Source organism: Octodon degus, unplaced genomic scaffold (assembly GCF_000260255.1).
Source record: "Octodon degus isolate 3935 unplaced genomic scaffold, OctDeg1.0 scaffold00198, whole genome shotgun sequence".
NCBI classification, from domain to species: domain Eukaryota; kingdom Metazoa; phylum Chordata; class Mammalia; order Rodentia; family Octodontidae; genus Octodon; species Octodon degus.
In genome coordinates, this window is record NW_004524774.1 from 1,826,912 (window position 1) to 1,851,655 (window position 24,744).

The 24,744-nt window shown below is 35.3% G+C and overlaps 1 protein-coding gene and 1 pseudogene across 5 annotated transcripts in view; one reads left to right on the forward strand and one right to left on the reverse strand.

The window, feature by feature from the left end:
- Diaph2 (diaphanous related formin 2) overlaps nucleotides 1–24,744 on the forward strand; it is an 890,957-nt gene that overhangs the window by 53,803 nt on the left and 812,410 nt on the right. For 3 of the 5 annotated variants that reach the window (XM_023704632.1, XM_023704633.1, XM_023704635.1), the window contains exons 2-5: nucleotides 118–150; nucleotides 2,533–2,709; nucleotides 15,514–15,618; nucleotides 20,776–20,796. In XM_023704632.1, coding sequence (XP_023560400.1) covers nucleotides 118–150; nucleotides 2,533–2,709; nucleotides 15,514–15,618; nucleotides 20,776–20,796 — 336 coding nt within the window. The remainder of the gene's footprint in view (nucleotides 1–117; nucleotides 151–2,532; nucleotides 2,710–15,513; nucleotides 15,619–20,775; nucleotides 20,797–24,744) is intronic. The other 2 variants (XM_004644436.2, XM_023704634.1) reach the window with 2 other exon arrangements.
- On the reverse strand, nucleotides 3,929–5,845 carry LOC105743972 (annotated as a pseudogene).

Consider the following 24,744-nt stretch of genomic DNA (forward strand, 5'->3'; position numbering starts at 1 on the left):
CCTTTTAATACCATTGATAAAATTAAAAAATGATGCTCATACAATTATTATGTTGTTTGATCTATGAGTGTATCTTGTCTGACTGGTATTCTTTTTGTTTCTTTTTGGTTTTAATAGAACATTCAAATAAAAACTTTGGCAGATGATGTGGTAAGGTGGTCTTAGCAGCATGTTACTGTATTACTTATGCATGTTACGTTTTATTAAAATGGGTGGACATTAAAGCATTGACATATGTAAGATATAAAATATGTAGATTTTTACAAAATATAGTAGAATTTTTCAATATTAACATGTGCAATTGTATAAGATTCTAAGAAAATTTGGATATCATCATCTTGATACAGTCCATGAATAGTTGACTTAAAAATTTCTGTATAAAATTTAGACTCTGGAAAACATAGACATTTGCTAATCAAATCACAAATATGTTAAACATTATCAGATGAGATTAATTTTAAATAGAAAGGAAAATAAGTTCATTCTACTAGTCATGTATATACTATTGAATTTATAACCCTTAAAGATTTTCAAACTCCGTCTGTCATAGTAAAACTTATTAAAAGTTATAGGCTCAAAATTTAAATGTGCTCTTTTATAACTAAACTTTAACATTGATATTTTAAGCAATGTCAGTGTATTTCTCAGTGAAATTACCTATCTATAAATAATGGAAATTAGTGTTGGCACTCTAAAGAGATGAAAGTATGGAGTTGACTTCATTTTTTTTAGCAAGGTACAGCAGAACATGAAAATGAAAAGTGAAATGCTTCCTAGAATAAGCAGAATTTTTTAGATAAAAATGAAGAACATAGTGAAAGATCAAATCTATGTGTTAGTAATACTGCTTGGTAAAAATGATAATACTTTTTAAAAAGTGATAATACTTTGAAAGTAAATGCTGTAAAGGAAATGGAAAGGAGGTATGTTAATATAATGGTCAATTGCATATTTAAATGCTTTCATGTCCACTGTATCTTTTAGTGAAATTTGATTGTTGTATATGTACTCAGCTTATTTGGGATTACCTAATACTTTTTCCTTGACCAATGTAATTCCCTCAGAGAGTTAAAAACATTGAAAATGTAATTGAGGATAATTCAGTGAAATGAATTTTACATTAATATGAAGACCAAGGTAGGAACCAGGGTCTCATGAATGTGGGTATGTCACTTTTTCCATAAAAAAAGGCAGTTGGTATAGAAGAATTTTCGTATTTTTTTCCTAACTCTAAAATGCTGGTTTATATTATCTCTTTGTAAGCTGCTACATATTTAGCTCATTTTTGTAATCCCAAATAAGCTGCTTATAACAGCTCATATTTTTTTCAAAGTACACCTTTTAGTTAAAAGTGTGTTCTTTGAATTAATAAAAGATATGTCCCTGGAGTGTGGAGCGGTCAACATAATTTTACATAAGCTATGGTAATAACATTTTTGATGTGTTTTGTATTGTTGAAGTAATTTCTAAGGACTCTGGTAACATGGCAGTGAACACCCACTGTCCTCATATCTAACATACCTGCTTATTTAACACGAGCTGTGTGCATGTGCTTCCTAACAGAAACCAGAATAAAACTGAGTCCCATTCAGTTTTATGTACATTACTAATTTTTGATGTTCAGTGTTTTAAATTACAATGGCTTGTTTATGTGGAACTTATTATTTTCTGTAAAAGAGTAAGCTTAGTTTTTAGACATTATACATGGAATCGGTTGTTCCAAATTCATAATAGTATTTCTAAGAATAAGATATTGTTTATGCTGCATTACATGTAGATGGAAAAGGTGATGTCTTTATTTTTGTTTTCCTTATTGACCTCACTTTTTGGGGAAGAAAATGTTGAGAAAATAGTAATAACAATGACAATGGCAATACTAAATAGCAGCTGAGTTTACAAACTATAGTATTTAAATGTCTAATAACCCTATGGCATAGGTAATAATACTGTCCTCATTTTAGAAAAGAGGAGATCATCGAGAAAGAATGCCAAAGTTCATGGGGTTCCTCAGTTAATGGCTGAGACTGGACTCAAACCCAGCTAGTCTGGCTTCAGAATTCATGCTCTCAGCCATTTTACTTAACTGCTACACTGAATGATTTTCATATACATTTGTCACAGTTTTTGTACTTGAAGACAGAAATTGTCATAATTTCTCTTTAGAACTGGCTATCAGTGGCTCTCTTTATTTTTTTTCTTTGTTTCACATTTTTAAAGTTGCTACAACAGAAAAATTCACCCTGAAACAACCACAGCATTTTGATTTTCTTTTCATCTTCTGTTAAACAGACATAACAGGTGACTAAATTTTACTTTTGAGGAATGCTTCTCACCTCCAGACTTCTGCAGCTGAAGTCTTACTTGAAGGTTTCCCAATAGCATAATCTCCTATTGGAGCTTGCTGCTTAAAATAACATTGTGTCAAGAGACAGTAATGATCTGTATTACATTAAGTGCCATTTTGATATTTCACTTCTTCATGTTCATGTCTCTTGATCTTTTTCTTAGGGCTTTATTTTTTTCTGTTTGCAGCGTGATCGAATTACAAGTTTTAGAAAATCTACAGTCAAAAAAGAAAAACCTCTTATTCAACATCCTATTGATTCTCAAGTCGCGATGAGTGAGTTTCCAGCAGCTCAGCCATTATATGATGAGCGATCTTTGAATTTGTCGGAAAAAGAAGTACTGGATCTCTTTGAAAAAATGATGGTAAGTTACAGCTCTAATTGTGTTGTGATTTTAAAAGGTATGTGTATGTGGGTGTGTGTTTCTAAAATGGCAGTGGATTTAGGTAGGTATGTTTGTATGGACTATGTTTCTGTCATGCAAAGGACAGAAGAGAAACTTGTTTATGCAACAAAAGTTTTTGTAAAAGGAACTGTTTTTTGAGTTAAAACAGCCTTACCTGTCTCTCTTGCACTATGAGCTCCTAAAAGCAGGGATACTTACTTTTTCTCTGTAGTGGCTGGCACATTGATCACATATTCAATGACCTCATTTTTGTGTTTATTTCTACAAAACAAAACAGGCCCAAGTCCACAGTTCTTTTGGGGCAAAGGGTGAGGGAAGAGTAAAGGGAATAGAGGAATTAGCTCATGCTTTTGTTTTATTAGCAATAGTCATACAGCAGCATTTATATTTTCTAGCTTGTGATCTAAATTTATTTTTATATTAAATAGTAAATATATTACTTTTAAAATGCAGCTCTTTATGCTAGAAGAATGAGCCATTTTGCTATATTGCATTTTTTATTTTGACCAGAGAAGAATTGGAGATCCCGATCCATGATTCATTAATTGAAATTTCTATCTTACTTATTCCTATTAATTCTGTGTAAACAAATTTATAAATCTGTGCAGTATTCCTATCCTTATCAAATAAGCCCTTGCTTCATTTTCCAGTGTTTAATGATCAGCCAAAGGTCCTCAGTTTACTACACACTGTCCTACCCTAATTGCTGAAAATGACCATAAAAGAAAACAAACATTTATTGAGACTCAATATTTTATTCTTTTGAAATGTTCTTGTCTTCACTCTGAATTTACACTTAAAGCTTTAACCTGCTTGTCTGTTTAGTTACTAGTTTTTGCAGTACTGGAATAGGTAAGAGTTCACCATTGGCTTTGCCATAGTCCAGTTCTCTTAAGCTTAACTCTGCAGTATCATTTTCCACTCTGTTTTTAATTTAGATGGTACCCTATGTTTTGGTATGGTACTCTATGGTATGGTATGGTATGTTTTTGTGGGAAAAGAGCCAATTTCTAAAATTAAATAAATTCCCTGGAGGGAGTGATGATCCTGGGTAAGGGTGCCTTAGCCCTGGCTGTGCTCAGCACTGCTGGACTTCAGCAACCCACTGCCCATCCTCCTTACCCTCCTGGGTCTTCAACAGGCCAGGCCCCAGGCTGATATCCAGGGGACCCAGGGCCTAAGAGGTAAAGAAGTTGGAAAAGTATGGGTGCTGAGGGCCTTCTCTGCTGAGATGTGTTGTGCAGGACTACACTTGAGGAGGTTCTGCAGTAAATCCTTTCCTGTGGCATTGAGCTTGGGCCTGGCCTTCACCAGAAATGTTGTTCTGGGTATATTGGGTAGGGCCTTCAGTCTGACAACTTGGTCATGGTTAGCCATTGCTACTTGGTTGGTGTCCCAAGAAACTGGAACATCCTCTTCAGCTGGACATCCTCACTGTTGTCAGGTGAAAGAGGCCATGTGGCATTGGTGAGCTCTACAAAGATGTAGCTCACTGACCACATGCCAATGGATGTGTGGTACAGCTTGGTCCCAAAGAGGACATCCTGTGGGTGGTAACACAACATGATCATCTTGGTAGAATAGCAATGGAATGGGATCCCAAAGATATGTCAAGGTGAAGCCAGCCAATTTCAGTTCTCCATTCCTGTTTATGAGCAGGTTCTGGCTTTAGGTCCCTAAGCCACACACTGGGCCTATGACAAAATCCCAGGAATTTCTTCAGCTGGAAGAAGAATAACTTCATAGTCTGTGGATTGAGCTCACTGTTGCAGCTGTTAAAATACTTTTTCAGGTCCTGATCCCAGAACTTGAAAAGCAAAGTCAACTTCTTAGTACTATGAAGCGTAATGATGTTTTTGTGCTTTAGCATTTTGACTAGGTAGATAGCTCTCCCAGAGTGCTAAACTGTGTACAGCCTCATTGTGTTATCCAGCCTCATGTGCTTCAGGACCACAATCTCATGGGCCACCTTGATTTTGGCCTTGAGCACTATTCCATAGATGCCTTCCCCAGTCTGCTCAAATTTCTCATATTTCTAGATTGCAGAAGCTGCAGGGCCCAGTGGGTTCATGGTTCTGCTATCCTTTAGTTATCTCTTGTGGTTCTTAACATAGCTCCCTATCTGGTCCTTCCATCTTCAAGATGTTGCATATTCAAGGTGTTGCCCCTACTTTATGGGGCAATTTTATTATTGCCCCATTAGTAATTCTGAAATAGTTCTGAAGCCCCAAGTTGGACTGCTAATTTGAAGTGCTTTTATACTATAATTAGCTAGCATTTAGAGTATTATATGCATATAAATTTAAAATCATCACTGGAGATTGATATACATGTGTATTTAATTTTTTTATTTATTTATGTGGCACAGTATCTTGCTACACAGCTCAGACTTGTAGTGATCTTCCTGTCTCAGGCTCCCCAGTGCCAGTTTCAGTGGCCGACATGGCACACCTGGGGTTCCAGGGCTATTATGGCACATGGTACCAGGAATTGAACCCAGGTCCTTGCACTTTCCAGGCAGGTACTTAGACCACTGAACTCCTACATGACTATTTTGAATAGTTTCCTTAATAATTCTAAATCTTGTGGGGATAGCTTCATATCCTTATTTTTTGTTGCTTTTACTATGTGTTGATAGATAAAAGACTCAGAATTATAAGTAGGAGATATAATTGGCTAACAGTTCTTGTTTTTTCATGCTTATTTTATTGGTATTAGGTTCTTCTCAATGTTTTGTCTTTCAGGGCACAATTAGGGCTCATTTTTCATTTTGTGAGGGTTAATTTAGTCAATAATACATAATATAATCAATAATTCTATCTGGGGCCGGCCAAATAGCTCAGCGGATTAAAGTGCCTGCAAGCAGGCACAGGGGGCAGGTTTGATCCCCAGCCCTGCCATGCCAGTCCTACCCCCAGGACACACTGAGAAGGCAATTGAGACTGGGCATGGTGGTGCGGGTCTGTAATCCCAGCTCTTGGAGGTGGTTAAAAAGGTGGATCACTATGAGTCTGATCTAGTAGTGACCCTGAACACCCTGTAGACCGTTCTCTAAAATACTAAATAAATAAATAACTCTACTAACCTGGTACATGCTAATTGCAGTATGTTGTACTACGCTGAGAGAAATCTGAATTGTGAAACCCCACTGTTCCCTAAGCTACTTGAACAAATTCTTTGCTTTTTACATAGATACGTTACCTCTTTTTTGTGTGTGTGTGGTACCAGGGATTGATCACATAGATACAAATGGCAAGTAAATACATGAAAAAAATGTTCAACATCATTGATCATTGTAGAAATGTAAATTAAAAGAACACTGAGATTGTATCTCACCCCAGAAACAATGACTAGCATCAAGCAGTCAGACAATAACAAATGCTATAGAGGCTGTGGAGAAAAAGGAACCCTTCTCAACTGTTGGTAGAAGTTCAGATTGGTACAAGCCCTGTTGAAATCAGTGTGGAGACTCCTCAAGCTAGGATTGGAGGTCCCATGGAACCCAGCTATTCACCTCCTGGCTACTTTTCCAGAAGAACTGAAAATATTATATCACAGTGATATATGTGCACTCATGTTTATAACAGTGCAATTTGTCATATCTGAATCTTGGAAACAAACCAGATCTCTATCATGTGAGCAATGGATAAAGAAAATGTGGTATTTTTATACAATGGAGTAGTACTCAGCTATGAAAAAGATAAACTTGAGGTTTTTTAGGTAAATGAATGCAACTAGAGACCATATTCATAAATAGAATAAGTCAGACCCACATGTACAAACATTATCTTGTCTCACTAGTGTAAGAACCTGAAAGTGTAAATAAAATCTGAGAGGTACAATAGATACTGTGAAAAGGAAAGAATGTGTTGAGATGGCAAGAGCAAGTGGGATGAGGAAAAGGACAAAAGAAAAAAGCAAGGAAATACACACACACACACACATATATATGATATCTTCGATAATTGTGTCACTGATTTCTGCTGATCTATTGAAAAGAGCAGTTAATGCTCATTTTTGTCTCCTTTTTACTCTCTTATAACTTTTTTTAAAGTTTATTTATTTATTTATTTATTTAGAGTGTGTGTGTGTGTGTGTGTGTGTGTGGCCATCTCAGCCTACCAGGGGGCGGGGCTGGCTGGCATGTGGTGCTGGGGGATTGAACTGCGGTCCCTGTGCTTTGCTAAGCTTGTTCTAAGTAGATGCTTTAGACCACTGAGCCATCTCACCAGCCCCTCTTATAACTTTTTAAACCAACTCTGCATGCTTATATCTGGTAATATAAACAACTAATTTGAAGACAACATTGTGTGATATAACAACCATTGTTGGCTTCCTATTTTAGTAAAACTGTATTGTTTCTAATGATATTTTTTGCTATTTTTTTCTCTTTAAAAAAGAACAAAAAATTCATTAGTTTAAATCCTTATAGTAATCAAATATATTTATCTTAGTCATTTTCCTGTCACTGGGACAAAATACAGGACACCTGAAAGCTGAAGGAAGAAAGGTTTATTTTGGTTCAGAATTTCAGTCCATGGTCTACTAACTCCCAGGGAGAAATGGTGTGGCCCAAGGGCCTGGAAGAGCGCGGCTGTTCATTCTGTGCCAACGAGGAAGGCGAGCACAAAACAAGTAACCAGGGACATGAATATGTGTTTCCAGGCCACACCTCCAATGATCATCTCCAACCAGGACCCATCTCCATTTAGCACATTGAGCTGCTAACCTTACTAGTGAATGTGGGGCACTGGGATCCAAATCACCTTCTACAAAAGTAAAATTTTTAGGGAACAGTTGAGCTCTACACCAGAACCATAATTGTAATCATTGTTTATGTGAAGATATATGTTTTGTCAGCATGTCATTAATCCATTGTCTTCAGAGGTACAGATATTGCAATCTAAACAAGGAAGAAGGGAAAATAAAAATGAAGGTTTTGGCTCAAGGAGATAGCTCGGCAGTCTAAGTGCCTGCCTGCAAGTGCAAGGACATAGATTCCATCCACAGTGCCACATGTTGTACTGGCCCCAAGTCAGGCCAGCCTCTGAAACCAGGTATTCTGGCACACACCTCTAATCCCAGCTCTGGAGAGGCTGAGACAGGAGTCTCAGTGTGAGTTAGAGCTATATGGTGAGACCCTGTACCAAATAAATAAAAAGATTTTTTTAATAAAAGGAAGAAAGTTTTGTCTGGTACTGGGAATTGTAGGGGTTGAAACCTGAGCTACTATATCTCCAACCCTTTTTATGTTTTATTTTGTGACAGAGTCACCCTAATGTGCTAAGTTTTCCAGGCTGAGATCCGACCTGGAATTTTAATGCTTCAGCATCCCAGGGAGTCAGGCTTATCAGCATGAACCACCAGTCCTAGCTTCAAGTTCAGATTTAAAAATAGCTTTTCGAAAAACTAAGCCAGAAGCTGAAATAGACATGTTGCAGGAACAAAAGCAATTTAGAAAATTTAAAGAATTAATAGCAAATTTATAGAAGGGTCAAGAAATATTCATTTTTGTAGGGGAGAAAGAGATATAAAAAACCAACAAAGTTGACATATATCTCTCATAAAGCAAAACAGAGTAAAAATGAAAAAGACAGGAAAATAAAAGCTGGCTTTTATGGGACTGACCTGTAATACCAGCAATCTGGGAGGCTGAGGCATAAAGATTGCAATTTCAAACATAGCCTAGGCAATTTAGCAAGATTCTGACTCAAATTAGAAAAATGAGAAGGAGGAGAAAAAAAGGAGGAGGAAGAGAACGAGGTGAGGAGGAGGAAGAGGAGGAGGAGGAAGAAGAGCTTGGGTTATAGCAGTATGAGCAGTATGTAGCACTCCCTAGTACTGCCAAAAAAGGAAAGAAAAACATACAAAATAGAAAACGATATTGGAAGATGAGGCGACAATAGTTTAGGAATCATGTTGTCTTCTGTTTATGGCATTTGGAGGAAGTGAAGGTGGAGGAGGAAGAGAAAAGAGAAAAAAATAGTAATGTAAATGAATTAATAGGTATCTGGTTCAATTTTTTACTTTCTTGTCTGACTCTATTCCATTCCTCAGCAATACATTTTGGAATACTGTTCAGTGCTTGGGACTATGACTGCTTCCATGTGAAGCATATACTTAGCTTGTGCAAGGGCTGTGTTTCAAACGCCACTACCAAAAAACCTGAAATGAAACAAGGCAATGTTTGCTGAAAGCCTGAAAAAAATATGTAAAGGGAAAATTGTATCCTGGCATAAGTGGAAGGAAGAAAACAGGATTTAGTACTTGCAACTGTGGCTATAGACTTCAGCATTTTAAATATATTCTTCTTATGTACCTACATTAAATAAATGTTAATCATGATAAAAGCTTCCTTTTGTATTTAGATTATAAGAACTGAGTGTATACACAAGGAGTTTCATATTCAATTATGTTGTTTAGAGTTAATATTGAATTGCTTTATTTAGTATTGTTATTGTGTTATAAGGCTCAAGTTAATGGTTTGGAAGTACCAGCTGCCTAATTAGTACTATGTTTCTTATTTCTACAAAATAGAGTGAGTCATTATAGAGTGATACATGTTTCCCATTGACCTATGCAGCAAATTTATAAGTATAAACATGAGGAAGACTTCAGAGCAATTGAAACTATTTAAAGAAATACCATATTGATTCCACAAATATTTGTTAAACTTGAAATACATTATAGGAAGTATGCTCTGTCCGGTGAGTAAAAAGATAAGTAAATCCCTATCCCCAGTTCACTTATAGCTTTGAAGAAATACATTTATCACATACTTTTAATGTAAGTAGTTAATATGGAGGACTAATATGTGAGTTTAGCCACTTCTCAACTAGTAATTTTGAGGGAAATAATTCTTAAAAATTAATGGTTGAGCAGGCGTCAAGTACAGTGGGTATCAAATATGGACTTGGTCTGGAGCAGGGGTCCAGAGGGAGATGGTGACAGAAATGACTGCATTGCAAGGAGATACTTTTAACATGAACCAAATGATGGAAATAGTGAACAACACAGTATTTGTAACAAAGCTGCAAGTTAGTGTTTTCAAAACATAAAAGATAAGATAAAAAGTGTTTTTTAAAAAACCAGAGAGATAATAATGTTACTAATAGCTGGGATTCTTTATATTTAGTTTATCAATGCATATGCATAGTATATGATGTTTGCATCTCTTGTGGGAAGTGGTACATGCACATAACACATCTTAATTTCTTTTTCCATCCAATTTCTATTTCCCTTCCTCCTGTTCGTCTCTTGATTCTCTTTGTTTTCTTCTGTCTTTTCTTCATTTCTTCTTATGTTTGCAGTACATAATGTTTCTGTTCCTTGTGTGGAATTGGGACACGTACATAACACATCCCAGTTCCCTTTTTCATTCCCTAACCTTTCCCTCCCTCCCTCCCTCCACTCAGGACTCTTCACAGACTAGTTTGTTTGCTCCAGGATTATATGCATGATTCCAACCAAATTTTGATATTTCTCTGAGGTGCACAGTCTTAAATTTGCTTCACTTTGTTGCCTATATCCTTACAAAATAATTCTACCCTGATGGCATTAATCTCAGCAGTGTGTGCCATTACGAATTGAATGGAGATACATAGTAAATGTAGAAATATCACTGGGAGGAGAGCAGATTATACCTACCCTCTTTGGATTGGCTGCAATGTATACAAATATAAACATTCTTATTAGTACTTCAAAATTGATTCCTCTTAGGAGTTGAAGTTTTATGATAATCATATTTACTGGAATTTAACCAGAATGTTCTGAGAAAGTAAAGATATCCCCCAGCCTATGTGAGCAGAATTTATTGATTTTGATGAAAATGCATGTAGTTCCACTAAGCAGAAAGATATTCTTAGCTGATAATATCATAAAATCTGAGGTTTAATTAAAAAAAGATATAGTATATCAAGATGAAGGAGGGGGAAGTCTTTTCCTTCCTGGCATTTACCACAGAGTATTTGAGAGCAAGAGACATGGATGCTAAACCACGTCACATGAAGATAAATTCAAGCTAGTAAGTGTACTTCAGCCTGAAAGTGATAATGTTTCCTTCAAAAATCATTTACATGGTTCTTGAATGATTTCCTTTTGTCCAGGCTGGCTACCATCCTCTTCACTGGACTCATTACTAGTCACTTAAAATACATCAGTAGAACAAATCATTGAGCTCAAGAAAGTCCACTCTGGTGAGTTTAAGTATATTCCTAAGAGATATCGGCTAGCTCTTAGATCAGGAAGGTTAGAAAACAGGCTCCAGATAACATTATAGGAATAAACTCTAGAAGCACATAACTGAAATACAGTGCAATTAAGGAGCTGTTGCCACTCTAGAACTACTTGAACTGTATTAAAAAAATATGAAGCTACTAACAGCAATTCTATAACTATGTGATCTCTGTTGTAACCCACACCAGCAACATGGATGACCTACTTGTGGCCAGTTTTTTATATCGTTTACTTCTAAATATGTATCTCTTTTAAATGTATTACACTAGGGCTGGCCAAGTAACTCAGTGGATTAAAGTGCCTGCAAGCAGGTGCAGGGGCCGAGGCTTCCCTGGACCTGCTGTGCTGGCCCCACCCTCGGGATGTGCTGAGATGTCAATTGAGACTGCGTGTGGTGGTGCACGCCTGTAATCCCAGCTCTTGGGAGGCTGTAAACAGGTGGAGCACTACAAGTCCCGATCTAGTAGTGAGACCCTAAACACCCTGTAGACAGTTCCCTAAAAAAAAAAAAGTATTACACTGGTGGAGACTAAGCCACATGCTTGTACTCTATTATTAGGGAGGCTGACAAATGTAGTTTTATAATTTTACCTTGTTTTAGATGGGACTTCCAATGTCAGGTAGTGTGAAAATGTATAGGGAAGCCAAAAACTGATAACCGCGAGAATCTCCAAGCTATGTTCATGGCCTTTGGTCAGATTTTTCTCATCCTTCATGACCCAGATTCTGGTGAAGATTTCTCTGGCCTTTCCATCTGTCCTGTAATTCCAAGGGTCCTGCATTTGCCTCTATTATAGTTATTTGTTCCTATTAACCATGAATTATTTATTCAACAAACGTAATATAACATTTAATGATTGTCAGTCATTGCTTCATAAATAGTAACATTTAATTTGAGTGTAAAAGTAATTTTTGAAATTTACATTCCCTTAGCCTTACATAATCCCTCCTATATAGTATATGTCTAGTAAATAAATGATTTTAAAACTAGAGATGGAAAAGAAAAGGCACAATCCTGCCACCCTTATATATAATTAGTATTTTGTTGTACATATTTCAGGTCTAGTCCTTCAAAGAAAAACTTAGTGAACATTAAACTTCCCTAAAAAGGGCTAAGGTGGTTCTGAGTTCCCTATCAGTTGAAATAGGTACAAAATAAAGATGAATATCTGTGGACTACATTAAAAGTACTGTCTAGCCTACTTTTTATGGTCTTGCTTTGATTCAACAATGGTAGTCATTTGTAAGTATGCTATACAAATGAGAACTAAGGACTAAGATAGAGACAGTGATTTTGGTGATTATAAAAGAAGAATATGTACATATACCAGAAATTTATAGGTATTAGTTATGAATGAGTCACCATAAAAGTCAGAAGGGGATGGGGGTTCCAAGTAGATTCTGTGATTTTTGCTTTTACTGAAGTTGTTTCTAGTTGATTATCCCTGATGCAAACTACTTGAGACCAGAAGTGTTTCAGATTTTGGAGTTGTTTCAGATTTTGTAATATTTGTATAGACATTACTGGCTGAGCATTGCTCATCTGAAAACTAGTTATCTGAAATGTTCCAGAATAAAGCATAATATGGCAAGTAAAGTATTTCAAAATGAAACCAAAACTTATTAGACTTTAGGTTTTTAGATTATTGATATTCAAGCTTTATTCAATAGATAGATGCAGTTGGATGAATTTTCAAGTTTTTTTTTACCACATTCTCATATGAGTATGTAAAAACTACTGTTCTTTGTCCATGTTTCACTTGATTAAAAATACAAGAATTAGAATTACTGAAAGAGTGAAAGGATAATATTGATTTTTTTCATTTTTAGAAAATGAGATCCAGTTGTCTTTTGGGTTCTAAATAAGAGTGAGATTAGCATTTGTCTTTCTGTGCTCAATTTATTTCACTTAAAATAATATTGTTATAAATGACAGGATTTCATATTCATGGCAGACTACTATTGCCTTGTGTATATGTACTATATTTTCCTTATCCATCATTTGATGAACACATTGTTTCTGTTTTTTGGCTATGTGAACAATGCTGCAATGAACCTGGAAGTGTAGATGTCCCTTCAGCACACTGAATACACTTACTTTTACTGGGTTTTATGGTAGTTCTTTATCTAGTACTTGAAGAACTATGCTTTTTGCCATAATGGCTGTATTAATTTACATCCCCACTCATTTATATTCTCATAGGAATTGAGAATAGAATCATGGTTACCAGAGACTGTGAAGGGTTGAGGGAGAGAGGATAGGGAAAATTGGCGCAAGGGCACAAAGTTACATTTAGATAGGAGAAATATGATCCTGTCTTCTCTTTATGTTAGGGTAACTGTAGTTAAAAATAATATAGTCTGTATTTCAAAGTAGCTAAAAGAGAACATTTTGGATATTCTGACCCTATTTTGTAGGTTTGCCTTTTCTGGATATTTTTTATAAATAGAATCATACAATATGTGACATTTTGTGACCAGTTCCTTTTGCTTTTTATAACGTGATTCCCACATTCATCTGTTTATAGTTTGTATCAATACTTTATTCATTTTGATCAATGAATAATGTTCCTTTGGGTGGCTGTATGACATTTATCTAATTATCATTTTATGGACATATAGCTAGTTTATACTTTTTTTTCTTTTATTTTTATTCAGTACAGAGTCTACAGGGTCTCACTATGTAGATTGGACTTGTAGTGATCCTCCTGTTTTCAGCCTCTGAAGTGCTGGGATTACAGGAGTGCGCCTGCACTCCCAGTCTCAATCATCATCTCAGCACTCCCTGGGGGCAGGGCCGGCCCAGCAGGCTGGGGATCAATCCTGGCCACTGTGCTCTGCCTAAGCAGGTGCTTTGGTATGCTGAGCTATCTGGCCGGCCCTTTAGTTTATACTTTTTGTCTATAAGTAAAAATGCTGTAAAAACTTACATATATCTGTTTTGATGTTAAATACTTTTCATTTGTTCTAGGTATATACTCAGAATTGTATGCTACTACATTTATATTTAACCTCTTCAGGAACTGGCAGACTGTTCTCCAAAATGGCTGTATAATTTCACGTTCACCAGCAATGAATGTGTGAGGGTTTCACTTTCTCCACATCTTTTGTGAACATTTGTTTGTTTTTCATTTTTGTCTTTGTTTTCTGAGACAGGATCTAACCATATAGCCTCGGTTGGCCTTACATTTTTTTTGTAGGCCCAGCATGCCTGTAACTTGAAATCTTTCTACTTCAGCTTCCTGAGTGCTGGGACCATAGGCATGTGCTACCATGCCTGGCTCCTCTTTTACCTCTGATAATGGGAGTGAGGGGTATTTCTTCTGGTTTTAATTTGGATTTCCTCAGCAAATAATGTTGAATGCTTATTGGTCATTCGTGTGTGTGTGTGTGTGTGTGTGTGTGTGTGTGTTAATTACTGGTGACTGAATCTAGGGGCTGTGCATGGAAGGCCCCTTTTTTATTTTGTTCCAAGACATGATTTCTCTAAATTTCTTAGCTGCCCAGATTAGGCCCAAATTTGAAATCCTAAGGTGGTTACTACCATGCCCAGCTTTACTGGTCATTTTAATATCTTCTTTAGAAAATATTTATGCAAATATTTTGTCCATTTGTAATTGGTTTATTTATCTTTATATTGTTGATATGCAAAGAGTTCTTTCTATAAGTGGTTACTCATCTCTTATCAGACATGATTTATCTTTTCACACATTTGCCTTTTTATACATTCTGAAGGTTATCTTTTCACTTGTTTGATTTTGGAACAAATTTACTTCCATCTTGGTTTTGGGATTCATCAACTGTGTTTTCATGTATTGTAAAGAATAATATGAATTTCAAGATGAACAAAAGGAATTTGTGAAATGAAAGTGTTATGTATGTAGATCAAAACATAAAGATGGATTTCCAAGCAAATCAAAGCTTACTGAACCTGTGTGTTCCAGTAACTGAGTATTTTTCCATTATAAGTGACTTGTGTATTCCCAGTACTGTATATTTATTATTTTCATTTGCTTTTTCAAGTCCATCAACTTGTGAGTTTTTCTACAGTAATTTTATAAGTATATATTCCTTGTTAACCTAGCAGTTGAATTTGCTTTCCTGAGTAATAGTGATATCAAGGGAGCATATGCCAAATAGTAATTTGTGTGTGTGTGTGTGTGTGTGTGTGTGTGTGTGTGTATTATGTTGCTAACAAGGTTAATATTGTAAGTAGTTTTGGTGGAGCTTTGTAATGTCTGTCTATACTATAAGCTGCCAGTATATTCCATGGAATGCTCTAAAATTATTATTTTTTCTTTCTGCTCACTGGGTGTCTGGGAACACAAACCCTGAATATATGGTAAAATGTGCACAAGATTATGGTATATAGAGAAAAAGTAATACAGTGAAGTGTCCAGAAAATAATCTTGTTAAAGCATGACTTAAAATGTGAACAAATAGTCATTATTGATATTTATTAATCTTTTTTTGAAAGTCTTAAGCAGAAATTTATCAGTGCTCACAGTTAAGTATTCTTTCCGCCAGGAGGACATGAACCTTAATGAAGAAAAGAAAGCTCCTTTACGGAACAAAGATTTTACCACCAAGCGCGAGATGGTTGTCCAGTATATTTCTGCTACTGCAAAATCTGTAAGTAGACTTTCCCGGCACCAACACAATGAGTTTACCATTATCTACTTAAAAGCAAACAAACCTCAGATCTTCAAATTCTTGCTGCTTTGTATTTACATCAACTATTTAGGAAATAATTTAAGTGTTGATTCTTACATATTTAGTGTATATTGCAAAACTGAAATTTCAATCTTAGAAATGAGATACTTTCATTATTATAAACAGTAGACTGAAAAGGATAGGAAAATCTTGAATAATCCAGGGAGAGTGGAGCCAGAGTCTTTTTATACTTACTAAAAATTGATGTTTCATAGGTATTTCACATAATGTATAGGTTGTTGGATGAAAAATTCAAATTTTGAGAGAGAAGACATAAACATAGCATGCTTTGCCTTTAAGTTTACATGAAAGCTTCATGTCATATGCCTGCTTGCATGCAATTAGCAATGCATTTAAAAGCCCAGCTTATTTGTCGTTGTTTTCATTCACTGCAATGCTAACTGTGTAAGATACTAGATAATTGGGATTGGGCAGCTTTGTTTAATATGAACAATATATACTGTAATCAAATCTCTATGAGTCTCTACTCTTGAAAATATGGTTCAGTGAGAGGATTTAATGGGAAAACCATACTGTTTTAATACAGTATTTTACTTTGTTTATTTCCTAAGGTGCTTCTAAAAGTAGTGTTCAGATTTGATTTTTTTGGTAAGAAAAAATATATTTTTGAAATGGCAAAGTGTGTCTTTGACATTTCTGTAAGGAGCTTTTCATATAAAGAGTTCATAAAATCATTTTCTGTGTGTGTAGATACAACAAATATTTAAAACATACATATTTTAAATTTAAAAAGTTGACCAGTGAAGAAAACATTTTTTATTGGAAAGATGTATTTTAGAGTTTTTTGGTTCTCCCATTAATACTATTTCAGTATAGTAATTCTGGTAGCAATTACTGAATTTTGAGATTGTGCTGATTATATATCATACTTTAGGGAAGCTAAAATCTGAATGCTGAACTGTTTAAATGTAACACATTGCAGCTCTGCCAGAGCAGAGCAACAGCATGTTTTTTAATTTGCTTCTGTATCCAAGGGCAGAAATATGTTTCAAGTGATAAGTGAAATTTGCCATAAGCATCATTTTCAATAGAATTAGGTGATGCATAGGGTTTTACTTTGAAATTCTGATGAATCTCTTCTCATTTTTTCACTGAAATTATTGTTCACAGTGAAATGCTTTAGGAAATACAAGCTATAGATTCAGTGTTATTTTTCAAATACAAGCAGGCAAGTACACTGAATCTGTATAGCTAAACCCAAGTGCAAAGTACAGATAATGATACATGACTAATCATGTGGTCTGTTTTTAATGGGCTGATTTTGTTAGTGTCTCTAGCTCATTTGTAGTTGTTTGTGTAAGTGGGGCTGACTATAATGAAGATTGCGTGATGGTTTTTTTCCCTTGATCTTTTGATTATTGCTTGATCTCTATGCAGAACTTATTTTCATGCTTTTTTTCTCTTCATCTGACCAATGAAGTGTATATTTTAAGTTATAGCCTTAACTTCAGATTAAAATGCAAACATTTTGTTTAAAGTTAAGTAAGTCCAGTTACACTGCTTTATAGTAAAGATGAGAGGGGACTATTTCTTCAAAGACATGAAAATTTCATGTTTAAGGTACTATCCCCAAATTCAGTATTACCAAGTAGTATGTGGTCCTTATTTGTTTTAATTTACCTACGAGTACGTTGTATATGCACAGCTCATTTATAAGATTCTTTTTGTTGTTTGAGACAGTGTCCCACCATGTAGCTCAGGCTGGCCTTGAAGTTGTGATCCTGTTATCTCAGCTTCTAAAGTAATGAGATTACAGGTGTGTCACATCTAGGTCAAAAAAGGTCTAAGATTACACATTTTTGGCTATTTTTCATGACACATACATGTTGATGGAAGCAATCTATTTTGAAGCTTCCTTACTTTAGGACCACATTAATTAGCATTGTTTCTGTCATTAAAACTGTGAAAATTGTGTATGTAATTACCTTTATAAAGCAAAAGGAATAGCATTCAGTATTTGATCCTTTTAACTCTGCATGATCAGGACAATAAAATTTGCATCAGTTATCACCAAATGTATGGCTTTTTACCCATTTATAACCATGCTTCCCATCCTTGTATCTGTCATTTGTTAGGCTTTAGATATATATACTTGTTTAGTCTCTTTCATTATATTAATTTGCTTATTACAATGCAACCTTATTTAAAGCAGATGATAGTAGTTTACTGTATGAAAATGCTTTCTAGGTAGTCAAATATTTTTATATTGACGTAAAAAAAGGGTAGGAGCTAGCTGAAGTCCCTGGTATGAAAATGTTTCATAGTCATATGCAAAACATCCAGAATTAGAGTGAAATTTAAACATAAATTGAACATTTTTCTTTTTAGCCACCTGCATTAGTCATTTTGTATGTGATCTAAAACCAAACAAAATGTGAGCTCAACAAATGTCCATCATGCTTCTGAAATTCCAGTTAACCATTTGTTTCTTAAGTACACATGAGTCTTAAGGAAATCATAAGAGTACAAAGCTAGTGCTTAATTTATTTCTTCTTAAAGTACCAAAATAAAGTTGTATGAATATTAAAGTCCAAAAGTGTAGCTTGGGCAACTCTGTTAGTGATGAGTGAACTCCCAGTAGGCAAATGAAAAAGAATCTCCTTTCTGCATCTATCTGCCATGAGATGGAATCTGCTTGCTCATTGTAGGTGTGTTTACAGATCTGGTATAAAGGTTGTTGATGTCTGTCGAACATTTGTCTAAAAATAAGCTAGAAGAGTTGAGGAATTGATCTGAGGGCCTTGCACTTACCAGGCAGGTGCTACATCCCCAGCCCCAAGAGTTGGCATTTTCAAAAATAACCTAGGTTTTCAGACATGAAAAGCTAAGCTTTGTTAATATTCTAGAAGTCATCCTATCAAGTTGTAATCATGAAACATTATGTGTTGGTGATTTAGAGAGGATCCTGCATGCGCTTAACAGCATATGGAGATATTTATGCAGAAAAATTATTCACCAAAGTCCTCACTAGTTTGCCAAATGCCAGTGTCCTTATGATAATATTAAGAAATAGGGCTGGAGAGATGGCTCAGTGGTCTGAGGCACCTACTTGGAACAAGCTTGGCAAAGCATCAGGGACCGCGGTTCAATCCCCCAGCACCACATGCCAGCCAGCCCCGCCCCCTGGTGGGCTGAGCTGGCCACACACACACACCACACTCACTCACTCTCTCTCTCTCTCTCTCTCTCTCTCTCTCTCTCTCAAATAAATAAAAATAAAAAAAATTAAAAAAAAAAGAAATAATTTAAATCAGGTTTCCAAGTTGAGATTTTAGAATGTGTTGGAGTATAGGTTTAGAAACCAGTTAAGAGTTATCATTGATTTAAAACTCAATAGGAAATAAAATAGTGATATGAACTACATCTGCAGTTTTGCTGGACTTACCTGTATGGCAAATACAGGAGTTGTATTCTGTCTGTCTGTTGTCTGTCTGTCTGTCTGTCTGTCTGTCTGTCTGTCTCTCTCTCTCTCTCTCTCTCTCTCTCTCTGTATGTGTGTGTGTATGTTTATTATGGTTTTGCTTTTCTTGTGAGAAACTACTTTCTAAGGTTGCTATCAGATATTGTCTGGATATGATGAAATGTTAGCTTCTCTTGACTAATCATGCTAATCTTTTGTTCTATGTGCTTTAGCTAAATACAGTCATTTTGCAATCCAAGTGAATCATTAAGTGGGTCACATTTTGGTTGTTTCACTGCGTATAGACTTGTCTTAATTGTTAAGACAGGCTCATATTCATTTTATGGTCACATGTCTATGCTAAATAAATAAGGGACAAATACAACCTGTGTCTTTTTTGGTGGGAGGCAATAATTTAAGTCAACAGCATATCTCTCAACTCAGAAGCATGTTAACGGTCCCAAAGCAGCTTTCATTCAACCAAATAATTACTGCCTTTAAATATTCTGTTGAATGAAGTTTTAAGAATCATACTTCTCTATTTGGAGATTTATGAATTCTTCTGAAATAATTTACTTAGCAACTGTCAACTATTTGCATCTTGTGAGATATCCTGTTGGACTGAGGATTTTTACAAAGGTTTCAGTGAAATTCGATTTTATTTTTTAAACATCAGCAAAAAAACCGGAACATATCTTGATAACAACTGATATCAAATTAATGGTTTTAATTTGTGGATTAGTTCTTTTTTGGACAATGCTTTATATGCATATGTAGGAATCTGATAATAGTAATTTGACTTATTTTTATATTTTGGCATAAAATTATGTTTAGGATTGTTAATTTACTTCTTGTTTTCCTAAACACAATTCTGCCTCTCAGAAATTCTTTTAACTCTTGTCTCTTAGGAAAGTTCCATTTTTTTGAACTATTTTCTCTTTATGAATATGTGCATGATTAGCTATAAACTGCTTTGTCCTCATATTATATAGAAATTCTGATTTTCTAATAGAAAATAGAATGATAGAAATGCTAGGATTATCTAGGAAAACTTGAATAATAACCAATATATCTTTGTAATATTCAAGTATGGGGTAGAAAATATTATAGACCTTTAGTTTATAACTAAAAAAAAGTCATTTTCAACCTAAAGTTCACTCTTACATTTAGTTTATGGGTTAAATGTAACACTTATAATCAAAAATAACTTTTTTGAATTTTAATATGCTTATAATAATAAGGAAAGAAAAAAAGCAGCAATCAGGAAAAACATCAATTTTCTATTGGCAACTTTTTGAGGGGCTATGAACTGATAAATTATCTAATGCTAGATTATAATTCACTTTGCAAAACTTTATACTTAAATTGCACTATGTGGGAAGCCTATTACAGAATATTTGAAAGTGTTCTCATATGGTTATTAGCCTTTATTTGGGAACTCTTATTTGGCAGACAACATTTTTAAAATAAGGTAGATATTAATATTGATATATTTGTTTTAGCCTTTAGATACAGAGTTTAAAATTATAAATAGGTGAGCTGTTTACTAATTTACTAAACACTTAACTTCTGTGAAAAGCTTCTGATTACTAATATTATTGCTGTTTTTTTTTTTTTTTACACCATAATCACTCTTCGTTGACCACTGCATGCAGATAGTTGGAAGTAAAGTTACGGTAAGTACAAAAGATGTGTTTCACTCTTAGATATAAACTTGTACTTTTGGGAATTATGGGTTTTGCTTGTATTTTGTATGTTTAGTTCTTTTGGTTTCTGTTTTACTGAGGCAATGAGGTGAATGTTTGAGTAAGGTGATTGGAATATAGCTCTGGTAAGTATTTTTCTTGTAGTTTTGGTAAATGTTTTAGAAGTAGAATGTGCCCATTTATTTTCATAGCAAATTTTATCATTTTCTGGAATATTTTTTCTAATCTATATGATTCTGATGAAATTATTTATTATATCTCAGGTTTTTAGTATTGTAGAGAGAGGCTCCTAAAATATTAACTCGTGTCCATGGGAATTCTTAAGATGTCACTTTGTTGTTAGCATCACTGAGCAAATAGTATTATGGAAATGCTCCTTGCCTTGCATTCAAAAAGCCTGTGTATTTGTTTTTGTTGGGTGCTTTTAATTCACTCTGTGACATTGGACAATTCATATTTCTTTGGTGTTGCATTATTATATGGATAAATGGAAATGCGTGATTTAAATTCTTTTGAAGTTCTCTCTGTTGCTGTCACTTAAAGGCTTTTATACTCAGGACACAATACTTCAGTGCTGCACTTATATGGTATACTATTGCATAATAACCCAAGAGTGTCATGTATTGTGATGGAGAGCTGTTTGCAAATAGTTTGCATTCTTGATTAGGTTTGTATTCTTTATTCAGAGAACAAGGTAGGATACATTAATGGAGTACTGAGGTATCTAGGGCAGTGAATATATTTGATAACTATTTTTTGTTTAAAAATTTATTTCTTCCTCCCCCTCCTTTAAAAAATTTATATGATATCTACAGGGGATTTAAAAAGCCATCAATCTCTGGGATAGTTTCAAAAATTGCTAAATATTCAAATTATTTGCCAACAATTGTTTTATGTACATTGATAACTAGAAAGCAAAACCTAGATAAAACTTTAGTTTACATATGTTCAAGTAATCAACACATTAAGTTATACATGCTGCCTATAAATTTTCTAGGAATTCATCAGTACAAGTTTGAAGTAAGCTTAGAGTATAGTTAGGAAAATGCCAGGATTTAAGCTAGGCTTCTTAGAATAGTATATTATGATGTTGGGATTTCACTAGGGAGAAAACTGTGTGAAAGTATAAGGTTTTGAAGGTAATATTAAATGCAAAGGCCTGGAGAAAAAGCCAAACTGCGGGTTAGGGAAGAGTTAAGTAAGAGATGAGGATGACCTTGTTAGTATAAAAAATGCATATTGGCAAGATTTAGGACAAGGTGAAAGGCTTTTGCAGTTCAGCCAGAAGATCTGAAATTAGTTTGAGCAGCTGGGTGCAGGGATGCACACCTGTTATCTTAGCAGTCTTGGGAACTGAGGCAAGAAGATCTCAAGTTCAGATCTCATCTTGGCAACTTAGCAAGACCCTGTCTAAAAAATATTAAAAAGTTTGGTATCTATGGTGATGTAGCTTAGGATCTAAAAAAGTAGGAAACGTGAACAGCAACACAGTAATGTAACATTTGATAGGTGTGTAGGCTGAATTATAATAGTTCAGATTTGGCAGGATATGAAAATACATATGTGTCCCCCCCACTTTATGTTTGTGATTCATGAGGGATGTGTGGTCAAGAAACTTGTAATTTTTAGCTAGGCATAGTGGCGTGTGCCTGTGACTCCAGCATTTGAGAGACTAAGGCAGAAGGACTAGGGTGAGTTTCAGGTCAGCCCGTGCTACATAGTTCAAGGCCAGTCTGAACTACATAGTGAAACTCTGGTCTCAAAAAACCAAAACAAAAAAAATATATTTTTTAATCTAGTTCCATAGGAGATGTTTTTTTAATTTATTTATTTATGTGTGTGTGTGTGTGTGTGTGTGTGTGGCCAGCTCAGCCCACCTGGGGGACGGGCTGGCTGGCATGTGGTTCTGGGGGATTGAACCACGGTCCCTGTGCTTTGCTAAGCTTGTTCTAAGTAGGCGCTTTAGACCACTGAGCCATCTCACCAGCCCTTTTTGTTTTGTTTTGTTTTTGGTATCAGGAAGAAAGCTCAGGGCCTCACACTTGCTAGGCAGGCATTGCACTGCTGAGTTACATTCTGGCCCTCCACAGAGAATTGTGAAGGTAGTTTGAAGAGCACACATTGAGAAATACAGTCACACACCAGATAATATTTTCGTAAAATGATGGTGGTCCCATATGATTATAATGGAGTTGAAAAATTTCTGTCACCTAGTATTTTATATATATATATTTATTTTGGGGTACCAGGGATCAAACTCAGGACCTTGCACTTGCCAGGTGTAAAGATATATTTATATACACAAATATTATGCACCATTTGACAACTACCTATAGTAATGAGTATAGTACCAAGCTGTACAGGTTTGTTGCATAAGAATAATGCGAATTGGACCTATCCTGTATTTCTACTCCCGGAGCAAAAGTAATATACTAGAATATTCTTTTTTTTTTGGTTCTTTGAGGGTCTTGCTTTGTAATTCAGGCTGGCCTTGAAGTCACTGAGTTCCCTGTTCAGGTTGGCCTTGAACTTGTGGCAGTCCTCCTGAGAGTAGTGGGATGATAGGAGTGTGCCACTGCTTTGGGCTTACGTGACTATACTAGAAGCCATTAAATTGCTACTAATTCCTCCATGTCCAATCAGTTGTTACATTTTGTTGATTATTTTTCCTAAATAACTCTCAACTTTCCTAGTTACCCACAGTGTTACTTCCTGATTTCAGACTATAGTCGTTTATTACGTCCATGAGTGCCTAACCCGCTAAAACTATCTTCAGTCTCACACTCTTCCCATGCATGTTCCACATGATTATGAGACTATGCTCTTTTCCTCCTCAAAACATTGAAATAACTCCACATTGCTCTTTGTGATCTCATCTTTGCCTCCTCTTTAAAAGTTGTCTTCAGCTACAGTCTTGTGCTCTGTTCATCAAGAAACAATTGAAAATTCTTTGAGACTTTGCTTTGATACCTCCAAATCAAGCATATGTGGTCTTCCATCTGTGTTGCTCTTTTCTTATTCATTGTGCCCAGTAAAATCCTCAGTGTCCATCAAGGTTCAAGTCAGTCTTTGGAGAAGCTGTCCTTGATAATGCCTTCCTTCCCATAGCACTACATACATAATTCTACTACAACATTTCATGTATCTTATTATAATAAATTATGTCCTTCTTCACTAATGAACATAGGTTCTGTCTCCTAATGGGGAAGAAGACAGATAAACAGAGTTAGAGCCCAAAGATGTATTGTAGTAAAGACTGCAATGTGAAAGAGCAGCAAGTTCTGTATGGTTCACATACATGCTGCTGAGAGTGCTTTGAAGGATGGTATGAGGTAAGGGTTGTGATAGATTCATGATATAAACTACTTTATATATATTGTCTTATTTATGATCTGCTTCTCACAATTGAGTCTTGGCACATCCTATAACAAATGGAGGAAACTATAGGAATCAATTTCCAGACCAGTGGTGGCAAACCTTTGGTGTGCATACTGCAGAGCTCTCTTTGTAGGCTGGCTAGCCAGATCACCACAGCATCTCCTCAGCAGCCCAGCCTCAGAAAACAGCACGTGAAAACAAACCAAGTGCATGTTTTTACCTTTCATTAAGAAGCTATTTGCATCGCTGAAAGCTCTGTTACTGTGATTTTCTTTGAAGACAAAAATGTCAATGTAGGACGTTTTTAAAACTAAAACAATATTCAGGTTTGATTGTAGTGTTGAAACTGGCAATAAACAAGTGGGTTTTAGGTTATAGTCTAAGCACTCTTCTGTAAAAGTCTTTTATTCAGTATGCTATAGAGGAAAGGATGAGGGCTTGGTTGTAGAGTTCAAGTGGGAGGAATTATTTAAGGAAGATTTGTTGTTTTCCTGTGCCTAGACAGAGAAATTTAACAACAACAACAACAATATATATATA